We start from the raw sequence: 12375 nt of genomic DNA, 5'->3' as shown, positions 1-12375 counted from the left end.
AAAAACCTGTGTGAGACAGTCTCACGAGTCGTATTTTGTGAGACAGATCTCTTATTTGGGTCATCTATGAAAAAATATTACATTTTCTGCTAAAAGTATTACTTTTTATTGTGGATATCTGTAGGGTTGACTCGTCTCATAAATAAAGATTATTGAGATCGTCTCACAAGAGATCTACTCCCCTTATCCAAGAGAAGTCAAGTGTGTGTCCATAAATAAAAATAATAGTCTTCAAAATTCATAAGGTATAACGACCCAATTTTTTTTTTTTTTTAGAAAATAAGTAAGAACATTTACCTTGTTGTACACCAAATTCAATATCAGCAAGGCAAAAAATAAAAAATAATAATAATCATACCAGACATAGTCCAAGAAATTTCACTAATTCAATGTTTTCATAAACTAATATATAATTATATATTAAATAAAGTAATAATGCTAAATATGAGAGTGAACTCGGAAAAACATACCATAATTTCCAGCAATTACCAGCATATTTATTCATACATCGGAAAAGATGACCATCTTTTTGGTTATAGCAATCCCATTTTCAAACAATTCTTATTTCAAATAAAAAACTTTCTAATAAAATTTTGACAACATGGAACAACGCTTCAAATATCCAAAATAATAAAGCAAAAACTTCAAACAAGAATACCGCACAGAGGTCTCTATCACAAGAAAAATAAATTATTCAAATCTAACTTCTAGCAAAAATCGACCAAAAAAAAAAAAAAAGCGTTGCATCTTGATCGTCGTCGGTGTGCTTTGGCGGACGGTAAGTTTTGGCTTTCTTTCTCCTACGTGGGATTGAACAAACTTACTATCAAATAAATTTTATTATCCCTAAAATTGAATACAAAAAATAAAACTTATCAAAAATATAAAGATTTTAAAAAAACTCAAAAATATTGTAATCACTTGTGTTTACTAATCATCTCCACTATAATTATATATACATATAATTAAATCTCATCAACATTAATCTGCAAATTTATTTAAATTTACTTCATAGAGTAAATTATTTGTGGGGTTCTTCTGTGTATGTATATGTATATATATATATAGTAGATGGTAACAAAAAGACAAAAACTTGTGTGAGACGGCGCGAGTCGTATTTTGTGAGACAGATCTTTTATTTGGGTTATTCATAAAAAAAATTATTTTTATGGTAAAAATATTACTTTTATTGTGAATATAGGTAAGATTGACTCATTTCACAGATAAAAATTCACGGGATCAGTCTCGTATGAAACTTACGAGGAACATAATTGATCCCGTTTGGACCATTTCGTATGTCCCGATTGGTGTATGAATGAATTTGTCCTTACACATATTAAATGTTCTGGGCATCCGTTACATACACTCAATCTTGAACTATATCTCACTCTCAATAATTAAATATGGATAAATAGTTTATTGGAAATCAGATTTTATGTCTTTATTCCGTAAATCAGGCTTTAAAATTTTTAATTAATATATCATGATTTAATAAAAAGCAATAAATACTCTTATAGTATATTCCTAGGCAGTCAAATATTGAGAACATACAGCTCAAGATGTATAATATATAGATTCATTAGATTTATGAATATAATTGTAAAAATTATATAATATAAATCTGTGTGATGAATATTACGAGATCATTAATAATTAATATTAATAAATAAATAAAAATTTGTGACAAATATCCCTATTGATAAGGGAATTAACTTGACTGTTAGGTTGTGTAATTATCACAATTGAAAGGAGAATCATAGTTGATCATGTCAATATTTAATCGAGTAATGTCATTAAATTGATTAAATGTACTTTTATTGGGGAAATCGTATTTTGTAAACCTATGCAAAAAGTCAAAATGAACATCAACCCTCATACGTAAAACCAACTATATATCGTTTAAAATTAGGTAAAAACTTGTGTGAGATAATTTCATGAATCGTATTTTGTGAGATGTATCTCTTATTTGGGTCATTCATGAAAAAATGTTAATTTTTATGCTAAGAGTATTACTTTTTATTGTGAATATCGGTAGGATTGAGTCGTCTCACCGATAATGATTCGTGAGACCTGTCTCAGAAGTGAAATACTCTTAAAATTATATATATGTTTTTAAATCAAAATATATTTGTCTCATTTACTTTCATTTTCATAGAATTTACATTTTATATTCTAAAAAAAGTATGAGTTGAAAATACAACTTACTTTTTTCTTGAATTTTTTTTTTAAAATCAACACAATAAATCATGTTGATAAGATAAATTATGAAATATATGTTTAAAATTGGGATGACATAAACAATAAGGCATAGTTTGGTTCATAGAATAAAGGAAGGATTGATAAATAATCATCCTTATCCCATGTTTGGTACCTTTTTAAAAAGCCCATGATATTCTTGATAAATAATTTTTTAGAAGGATAAAATGTCTCTTCTATTAGGTGTGATAAATTGATTTTGTAAGTCAAGTCAAATATCAATTTTTAAGGTTAATCGAGTGATACTAATAATTTTATCGATATTTATAAAAATTATTTATATAATTATATCGAATTCATTTATATAATTATCATATTATATAATATATAAAATTAAGTAAAAATAAATAAATCATGCAAGTAAAAAATATGAACTCAAGCAACAACTTTGAAATTATAAAATTTATTATGATAAGATTAATTTTGTCATTACAATTTAATATATAAATTTAATCATTCTTATTAAAATCATACCAAACATTAAATATAATATCCTACATCTTATTTATCCTTAACTTATCCTTATATTATATATCACGTATTTATCCTATCCTGTACCAAAAACTATACTCAAATGGAAACTTCTTATTTGTTCACAGGATGCTAATCATACCTTATCATCGAACTATCGTACGAGGCATGAAAAATACTATTTAGCAAAGGGTTTGTTTAATTTTCTTTTCTAATATGATTATTAAATGACTTGGATAAAAGTCAAATTAATTTAAAAGGTTATTCGTTTAACCCCTTTGTCATAAAAGTAAAAAATAATTTAATTAACCTTTTAAATTATTTTTGAATTAAATTATTTTTGACTTTTATGCAAGTCATTTTAACAATCATATTATGTTTGAAGGGTTGAAACTTGAAAGCTTTGAATCTTCTGCCAGCTGCTTTATTTAAAAAACTACAATATAAACATTATTAGTAATTATTAAATGTAAAAGACAAGAGAAAAGAGCGCACAATTAAGTACAGGATTGTAAAATAATAAATTGTCGTATATATCGCAGATTTAACAGATATCAGATTGTAAATGAACCACGTGGCATAAACTGCCACGTAGTCATGAGATGATCGTGACCGTCAGACGATGATTAGATCCAAGGGTGAAATATGAGGTGAAGAGGGAGATGGAGGAATCGATGCGGTTCATTTCATCTAGCTTTATGCAGTAGGTTTCGCGTGAGTTAAATATGACAAAGAAAACAGATTAGATAAAGACTTGAGAGAGAGAGAGAGAGAGTGAAGGAGAGAAAGAGCACTCAAAGCAAGGAGAGAGAGGATAGAGATTTTGCAAACTGGAGATTTTCCACGAATTCTGTTTCGTTTCTGAATCTCCGACTGTTTTCAGCAAGATTTCGGTGTATCTGTTTTCTCTGTTTTTGTTCATTTTGGCTGGTGAGATGGCTGGAAATCGAGCGAATTATGCGATTGTTGGGAGGAAATTGGCTGTGTAATGGAGAGGAGCGGAGATTTGAGGATTCCGACTACTTCTGCCGCCAACGGTTTGTCGAGGAGGCGACAGAGAGTCACCTCTCTGAAAGATTCAGCTGGTTGGGAGAAATTCTTTTGAAATCTCTGTATTTCGATTGTTGTTTTGTTTAGTTATTTTCGAGATTCTGTTATTTGATTGATTTTTTTTTTACTCAAAAGAGGAAAGGGAGATGGAATTGCATGAAGATGTCAGGTTAGGAGATCGAGAACGGTTGCAGAAGAAGGATCGAGATCGGGAGTTTCCGAAGAGACGCAGGATTGAGAAGTACGCGACGCAGCAGAAGATTGGTGGTGAAGGTTATAGGGAGAACGAGATTACTGACGCGAGTGATGAGGACTACGTTGAAGACGAGGAAGATTCGAGAATTCATTGTCTTAGTAGATTGGCTCAGCCATCAGTGCAGTCTTCGTCTCTTTCGAATAAGCGACGAAACCTCCGTACTCTTTGGTCTTCCCCTGTGCTTAGAGCCTCCGTGGATGAGACGATCGGTGTTCTCATTCCTCGAAGAGCTCGCTCAAGTATGGTGTTAAACTTAAGTATTTTTAGGCTTTGGTAGCTTTTTGGCTTTTAACTTTTTATTTTATCTTAATCTGTTTCTATTGATTGATTTTGGTTGTCGTTGTTATTCTTTACAGCTTCAATAAAGAGGTTTCATGATTACCGTAATTCAAGCAGCGGGAAATTAGGGGAGGATTCGAGTCATCGGAGAATTTCATCTTCTCCGGCGAGTCACATTTGTGCCGGCGGCGCATCGTCACAGGCTTCCGGTGCTTCTATGAGAAAGATAACGGTACTCTTTTATATGGTTTTTTTTATAATTGTATATTAGTGAGGTTGCTTGACTGGGATTTCCTGTTTTCTGTATGGTTTTGCAGAAAACGGTAGAGCCAAGAGCACGTGCTTTAAAGAGTAAAATCACTCCAAGGCCTTCTTCAGAGATTCAAGATGACATAGAGATCGAGGTCGTCGAAGCTCTGTTCGATCTTATGAAACAATCTCAATCTCTATCTCAGTCTTCCAAGAACGAAGAAAAATTTGATAAAGATAGCGTAAACGCTGCTGATGAAGGTCGGTCGTCGTTCTTTTTTACCTGTGTGTTGAATCGTAAGTTATTCGAAGTTTGTTTCTCCAAATGTCACTTCATAATTTGTGGTGGATTTGGTGGATTGCAGGGTTGACAAAGGGTGGAAAAGATGAGGATAAAACATTTTTACATCGGTACGGGAAATTAATAAAAGTGGATCCTGAAACTGCTGTGGATGATTCAATGGCGGAATTTAAGAAAGACGAAGGAATTGAGAAAGAGAAATTTCCATATGACTCAGCTCCAGAGCGTGGAGATAGGTTTTTGAACATAGAAAAAGCGACGTCTCCAAAAGAAAGCGAATCGCCATCATGTGTTAAAGTAGATGCTTATGAAGTACAGAATCCGAAAGTGACTAGAGCGTGAGCATTCCTCAATTTTCTTCTTTGTTTCTTACTTGTCCTTGTATCTTTTACCATTATATGTCATCCATCTTCTCAGCAATTCTGATTATTTTTATGGTGGAATTGGCGGGGACGATCCCGCGATTGTTGTTGAGACCAAGAAGAAAGCCAAGTTAGAGATTAATTTAATGGTGAGCACTGAGTTCAGAATACTTTTCTTGAAATATAAATACTGAAATTATGAAGGAGAAAAAACTGGAGATAAATGTATTTTTGACAGGTTCCTCCACCTTTAACGTCATCCGCGGAAAAAGATGTTTTGGGTGATATGGACCCCTTTCCTAAATATAAGGCTTACGATGTTCACAAGGTGTGAAGATCTTTCATGCGTTTCATTTTTTTTCTAACCAGGATTTTTTAATTTACTTGTATTTATATATTATTATTATTATTACAAAATTTTAAAATCATTATAATTTTTTTTTTTTAATTTGACCGAGACTATTCCGCTTACTCTGATACAGAAGAGTGAAACAATTTCAAGGGATGGTCCCGTAGAGGCAATCAATCGCTTGCCGAAGCTTGATTTGGAAAAGCACTATGATAAATCAAGTGTTAGAGATGGTGGGAAACAACTGCTGCGGGGTCAGAAGGAGCAGAAAAATCAATGTAAGGCTTCTGATTTCTGAATAAGAATTTATTTGTTCGTAAATCGACTTGGTCATTTGCATATCGGAGATATATTTTCGGCTAAACGGAACATTCTCTTCGCAGTGCAAACTTCCTCGTCACCTTTCCAAATTTCTCTCGGTGGATGGCCCAGTGTTCTACCCCATCCAGGGTATGTTGCATATCTTTGAGAGGTTTTGTTAATTTATTTTTTTAATCGAAGCTGCTCGTTGCTCAGCCAGTTCTATATGCAGATATATGAAATCTCAGCAAGCAGTTTTGCCCATGGATGACAGCATCAGATTTCCAATTGCAATGCAGGTACTTTATACATGGGGATTTTAGAACTTTTGTTTATGTATTTGTTTCAGTTATTTGTTAACTTGCCAAATACATGGAAAATTTGCAGCCCCCAAAATTCACATTCTCACAGCCGCCTCCAAAGAAATGTGCAACTCAACAATACATTGCCCGCAGTATTCAACAACATCAGCAACTTATCACAAAGTCTTTGTTGTCTGGGCCTACTGGTATCGCTACTTTATGTGGAACCATGCCATTAAACCCAAATACCATGCCACCGACGCAAAGGTTGATTCCTGGAAGCCCTGCAATCGGTGCGTGTCAGGGAAATCAGAATCTGGGTGCTATTACTGTGGGAAATGGAAAAGATAAAGGCTCTGAAGTTCCCTTGGCTTTGATTTCGTCAAAAAATAAAGAGCTAATGCTTCAACAGTCTTCACTCCATACCACAGCCAATAATTTTCCGGTTAGTCAGTGTACTCTTTGCCTTTGAATCTTTAAATCACAATTACAGCTATGATTTTTTGTGTTTCATGTATTTTTCCTTGTGATTCGTAGCAGAATCCTGCCTTTATCTTCCCACTTGGTAACCATCAAACGACGGTGATGGCACCCGCTAAATCCTCTGGACCGGCCCAATCTGCTTTTGCTAGTAGCAACATGTCTCTGCATTCTAATTCAGCTGGGGGACCTTCTGTAAACTTGTCCTTACCTGGTGAAGAAGCTGTTACGAGCTTCAGTATTCCAAGCTTGGCTTCAAACGAAGTTGCTCCATATATGGCTGTGCTGCAAAACAATGGCTGTCAATTTCCTATTTCAACAAACATGGTTATGCCTCAGCTTAAAGGAGTGAATTCCCCTCCTTCGCCTTCATTCCACTCCTCTCATTATTCATCTACAACGTTCAGTGTTTCTCAAAGTCAGAAGCTGTCGAGTACAAAAGTCGCTGACAATAATTATCGTAGCCTAGCAGCTGCACATTCAACACAGACAGAGAAGCAGCAATTGCCACCGTCTCATTCGTCCAGCAAGTTTGCCCAAGAAATTGTAAGGAAAGGTAGTGCATTGTATACCGATACACATCAAATGAGTACTGAAAATAGATTTGAACTCATCCCTCGACCTTTTGCCGCGTCGTATGGATTAAATGCTTCATCATGTCCGCCCCTTAACCTCTCTGCCATGGCACAAAACTCTGCTATCTTCCCAGTGCTTCCTGACATGGCTTGGAATGGTTACCAGATGGCGAAACAGAAGAATTTTCAGACATTTGACGGGAAAAGTGCAATTGGTTCAGCAAAGATCGATGATGGATTAAAACGTATCATGGGAAAGTCAGAAACCCATGGTCGTAAAACTTCCAGCAACGATGTGTCTCCTGTTTCCATGATGGGAACTTCCATAGTTGATGGATTAGCTGGAAGTGTCAATTTTGTTCCTTCCGTTGCAAGTGGAAACCCACATTCGTTCCCTGCATCCTCAATTGCTCAGGCATCTGGTGTATCACCGAAGCTTCATCAGCATCAGCAGAAATCGATTCAACTCCAGAAGCATTATATGCAGCAAATGCGACAGACAGGAACAGGTAAAATCAACGCCTCAACCGGTAACGTACTGCCTGGATCTTTCCTTCCTGGTAGTTTCCTACAAAACCCTTTTTTCTCAGAAGTTTCTGTTCAAACCAACGATTCATCATATCCTCACCATTGGAAGAACTTGCCTAGATCCGCAGCTCCTGAAGCGATATCTCAAACTGCAAACTTAAGCCTGATAAACATCCCCGAATTAAAAAGTTATTTCGGGGGTCATTCGGTCTCTGCTGCAACACCTCAAGGGCAGCAAATCGTCGCCAACAAGCAGCCAGTGCTACCAATTGGGTCGACAGCTGACTCCTCTATCTCTAAAAACGCTGGTGGCAGCCAAAGAAAGGGATCCAATGTTGTCAATGCTGACTCAACAATCTCAGCATTAACATCCCAACAGATAGAGGCTTCTCCTGACGGACCCAGCCAGAAGTCCTCCCCTGCTTGTCGAGGGAATGTGCCATCCATCTTAAGCACGTGTTCTGGCCAAATCTCGGAGCTCAAGAACTGAATTTTTCGAGAACCTTTATATCCAAAACTTCTCCGCTGCGTGAACCGGAACCACAGATTGACAGGTAGTGTATAGTTGACGAGCGAGAAGCACGTGATATTTACATGTTGGGGCTTTGCGTGTTGAAGATATGGCGTTGAAAAAAATGCTTGCTTGCAAGTTTGGTTATACTAGGACCACATATTACGTCAAGTTATATTCAAATTTTTTGAATTTAGTAGGGTTGATTTTTTTTGAAATTAATACTATTTAATCCTATTGTTTTGGAATATATTTTTAATTTTTTACGCCTTTGGTGCACGAGGACTTGATTGTGCTTATCATGTCATCCCATTCTTTCATTATTTTAGGCTGTCTTGTATTATTCAACTTGTGATAGGTGGGAATTCCAGGTGCTAGCTAGGTGGGACCATGACACTTGCTTTTCTGTCCTGAGGAAAGATATGCGGCGTTGATTTTATGATAAGTGTTAACATGTTTTATCTTTTTCCTTCTGAATTTAAGCACCAATTTTCCTTTCCAAAGTCTCAAGGGCCGAGACATGTTTTCAAGAGGAGGCCATCACAGTTGAAATATATCTTTGTTGGCGCATTACCTGTAGTATTGTTTAATAATTAAATAAAGATTGTTGAATTAAATCTGTATGTTAATTAACATAAACTTTATAATATCATTGTCTTTAACAAGTGTCTCTATTTGGGAAAAATTAGAGCAAGATCAAAGGAGACACGGATCCGTGGACCCAAACTTGGATGCTACGTGTTGTAGGGTGACGCCCTGGCCCTAGTGGCGATTTTTTTTCTCCCTACCTGTAGTGTCTAATTCCCTTTGTACTGAATTTTTTTTCAATAAATCTACCGGTTATTGTAATCGCAATGATAAAGAACATGAGAAAAAGAAAAAGTAAAAGAAAAATGAAAAGGATTGGTTTAGTATATTTGCAGTTACATTAAAAATTTTTGTACATAAAATTATATTTCTTGTCTTCTTATCGCAAGTTTCTAATTGTTTTCATTGGTGCTTCTTTTCTTTCTAAAACATAATTAATCACGTCACGTTATCATATTAAATTTTGGTTCCTTTCTTCTTTTTTAATCTTACTTTTCTAGGTTCGTCCTCGTGGTGAGGGTAGTCGAGAAGGTTTTGGCCTAATATGACACATGAAAGTGGTAAACAAGCATTCCTTGTGGAATCGACTTTCTATCAGGTTAATGATTCACATGCTGACCTTTGACTATAAAGCCATTTGACAATACCAAAGTGTTATCCATGACGCAACTCGTTGTTATCCCAACCCCCAAACTTCTGTAATCAGAGACCAAAAGATTCTTCGGAAGCACTCCGCACAGACAGAATACTAGTCTTCCAAAAACTATTTGAAGCCTCACAGTCATGCTAACATCATCACTCTCCATGAGATCCTCCATCAACTCCTCATTCAATTTGGGAACTGAAGAATCTAAATGTTTCTCACTGAGGAACTTTAGCAGTTTCTGCAGCCCAATTCCGAGGAGGCTCTGGGAATCCCTCAGAAGCGCCGAAACGACATTCCAGTCCTCTATTCAACGACCGGAGACTAATTCCTAGAAAGAGAAAGCGAACCCCACAAGGGATTTAGCATGCTTCCGTTGTGCGTGAAATTAGACGCCAATAAATTAAGTGCGTTTTGAAGAAATGGGCTGTTGATATTCTGTGAGATAGCAACGCCAGCGGCAGAGAATGATAACGCGCCAGCGGCGGCGAATGAGGAGAACGGACGTGAAGAAGCATTAGAGGCGGCGGAGATGGGCAGCTTTGGGGTCTGAGGAAACGAGAAGGGGAGCGAAGAGAAACCATTGTTTTGGCGTGATCTTTGAGTAGTTGTCACATGTTAAGTACGTGTAAGCTATAGTTGCAATGGGCCACTATTTTACGGGCCTTGATTAAAGCCCAGTAATTCTTATTTTCTCGTTGTTATGGTCTGCTTATCATTTTAACGGGCTTAATTATTAACGGTCCAGTTACGTCTGAATGGATTTTGGGCTCTTGAACTTGATTTCTCCTAAGAGTAGAATGAATAAAAGCCCATTTTAACGTGTGAATAAATGAAAGATTCTTCTATTCCATTTAGAAAACCACACTCTTTTATGCTCTGGAAATGATATTTGCTTTATACTATGTTTAACTAATATTATGTTTATCACTAAGCAAGTCGCTTAACTAACCTTAAGTTTTTGGGACATGCATGTATCGCCAAGCTATTTAGTGTAAAATCTACGTACGTACGCATGAGTTTCAATTTATATTTTAATTTAATTTTATAATAATATATGTACACATCTAGCGGCCAAAAAATTGAAAATATTGTATTTTTATATGATAGCTCGTGCACCCCATGTATCGGAAATCTGACTTTCTTTTGATATCATGCCGTTTTCAATTAATGTCAAGTGCAGGTGCCTAGCTTCACCAGGGGTTAGGGTGGGCTTTACCCAACTTAATCTCGAGATTAATTAATATGTATATATAGTTATGTATTTTAGGAATTTTAGTCATTGAGCAAAATTTTTATACATGAATTTCTATCAGTTTAAAATAATCTAGCACTTGAGCTTATTCGGTATCTATATGATTATCTTAATTTATATATTTACTCATTCTAATTCTACATTTTATATATATATTTGTGTTGTTCTGATTATAACTATGTATTTACATAAATATATTGAATAAAATAAAAAATATAAATACTAAATAATAATAAAATTAAGTGATAATTATTAGAGTACAAAATTGTATAACTAAATTATTTGAATGACTAATGTCATATGTACATTCAATTTTTTTACTTACTTTACCATGAATTTATTTTAAAAGTTTATTATTATAAATGATATTTATTATGTATCTTGATATATTAAATTCTTACTATAATTTTAAAAAGTTATCTAGTTCATATTATACAAAATATAACCAAAAAAAATTAAAAAATACATTAAATAATATTTACATTTTCAATGTCCAACGCACTCTATTTTAAAATTTTGGCTACGCCCCTGTGTATATATGGCACAAAATATAAATAAAATGTGACACTAATATTTACAGTGTCGCTTGTCTGTCCTTGTTACTTTTTTGGTCAAAATTTTCTACACTGTTGGAGTGGAGAGACGAAAATTTAAAATCAGTTCACCTTTTTAAGCAAAAAAGGGTCCAACGATCCCAATTTTCCGAATAAATAAATGCAATTTAATCTGTAATTTTAGGGAAAATATATATATATATATATATCCAAAAGTTGAAGGGATTGGACCAAACTCATACGGCTCAGAACCAAATAAACCTGAATCTTGGTTATAGTGTATATATATATATATCTCAGAAAACGAAAAAAGAGCATGAATAGTCAGGATCTGCTTCAGGTGTATATATATATATAAATTAAAATTGATTTTATTACACTAAAAAACATAAAATATCCTATAGCATACAATATTTCCCTGCTTTATGGATGCACTTTAAAATGTGATATATAATTAATTTAAATGGAATCTTAATATATTTATTTGTTGCTGTCAAGATTATCCCAATTTGCCTTATCCAACAAAGTGTCAAGTACCAATCACTATAATATATGTGAAAAATGTTTCAATATTGTAGACAATATCATTCCCTAAATGAATAAATCACCTCACGTATTTTACCAATACACGCTCCAAAAGTAAAAAATATTCCAAAAATTACCTCAAATTGTCCATAATCACACATATAAAATTACACCACTAAATTAAGCCAGACAAATCGAGTGTGCAACAATCGTGCAATTACCATATATATCTTATATGTACAACCTTCCTGAAAAATATATGACAAACTCTTGCATCAAAATTGTAAGGACTCGGCTGCGGCCCCACTCACAGGACTCCCCAGCCATGGCACTGGAGTCCCTGCCTTCCCAAAATTTGAACCTATCACCTCCAGGCTAAGTACATAGTTCTTTGAATCTTGGTAACCACTTGAGCTGCAGTGGGGCCGCAGCCGAGTCGTCGGTCCTTACAAAAATTATATAACTACACCCAATTTTTTTTATAGTTTATATGATATCAATGTCTCAAATTTAAGACGAGGTCTCGAGTTCAAAACTTAAC

General features: G+C 34.7%; 1 protein-coding gene and 1 pseudogene across 3 annotated transcripts; one reads left to right on the top strand and one right to left on the bottom strand.

Moving 5' to 3' along the window:
- The first annotated feature begins 3389 nt into the window (after window positions 1-3389).
- LOC142523001 (protein TIME FOR COFFEE) lies at window positions 3390-8318 on the top strand. Of its 3 annotated transcripts, none has more exons than XM_075626645.1 (12): window positions 3390-3812; window positions 3913-4272; window positions 4390-4544; window positions 4630-4822; window positions 4927-5200; window positions 5280-5373; window positions 5463-5552; window positions 5707-5851; window positions 5957-6023; window positions 6106-6172; window positions 6261-6620; window positions 6716-8318. In XM_075626645.1, exons 1-12 carry the CDS (start codon window positions 3716-3718, stop codon window positions 8246-8248), a joined length of 3435 nt encoding a protein of 1144 aa, XP_075482760.1. In that variant the 5' UTR covers window positions 3390-3715; the 3' UTR covers window positions 8249-8318. The 3 variants fall into 3 exon arrangements, with proteins under 3 accessions (XP_075482760.1, XP_075482750.1, XP_075482764.1); XM_075626635.1 differs by having other exon boundaries at window positions 3397-3812; window positions 6713-8318; XM_075626649.1 differs by having other exon boundaries at window positions 3397-3812; window positions 4927-5201; window positions 5314-5373; window positions 6713-8318.
- A 202-nt stretch (window positions 8319-8520) lies between these two features.
- On the bottom strand, window positions 8521-10118 carry LOC142537138 (fatty-acid-binding protein 1-like; annotated as a pseudogene).
- Window positions 10119-12375: the final 2257 nt, after the last annotated feature.

This window comes from Primulina tabacum, chromosome 2 (genome assembly GCF_025594145.1).
Source record: "Primulina tabacum isolate GXHZ01 chromosome 2, ASM2559414v2, whole genome shotgun sequence".
Classification (NCBI taxonomy): Eukaryota; Viridiplantae; Streptophyta; class Magnoliopsida; order Lamiales; family Gesneriaceae; genus Primulina; species Primulina tabacum.
This window is presented reverse-complemented; position numbering and strand designations above follow the sequence as displayed.

Coding starts and splice junctions, on each gene's coding strand:
- LOC142523001 (XM_075626635.1), top strand. CDS start 3,716: ATGGAGAGGAGCGGAGATTTGAGGATTCCGACTACTTCTGCCGCCAAC. Junction 4,545..4,629: donor CTTCTATGAGAAAGATAACG/GTACTCTTTTAT, acceptor ATGGTTTTGCAG/AAAACGGTAGAGCCAAGAGC. Junction 5,374..5,462: donor AGTTAGAGATTAATTTAATG/GTGAGCACTGAG, acceptor TATTTTTGACAG/GTTCCTCCACCTTTAACGTC.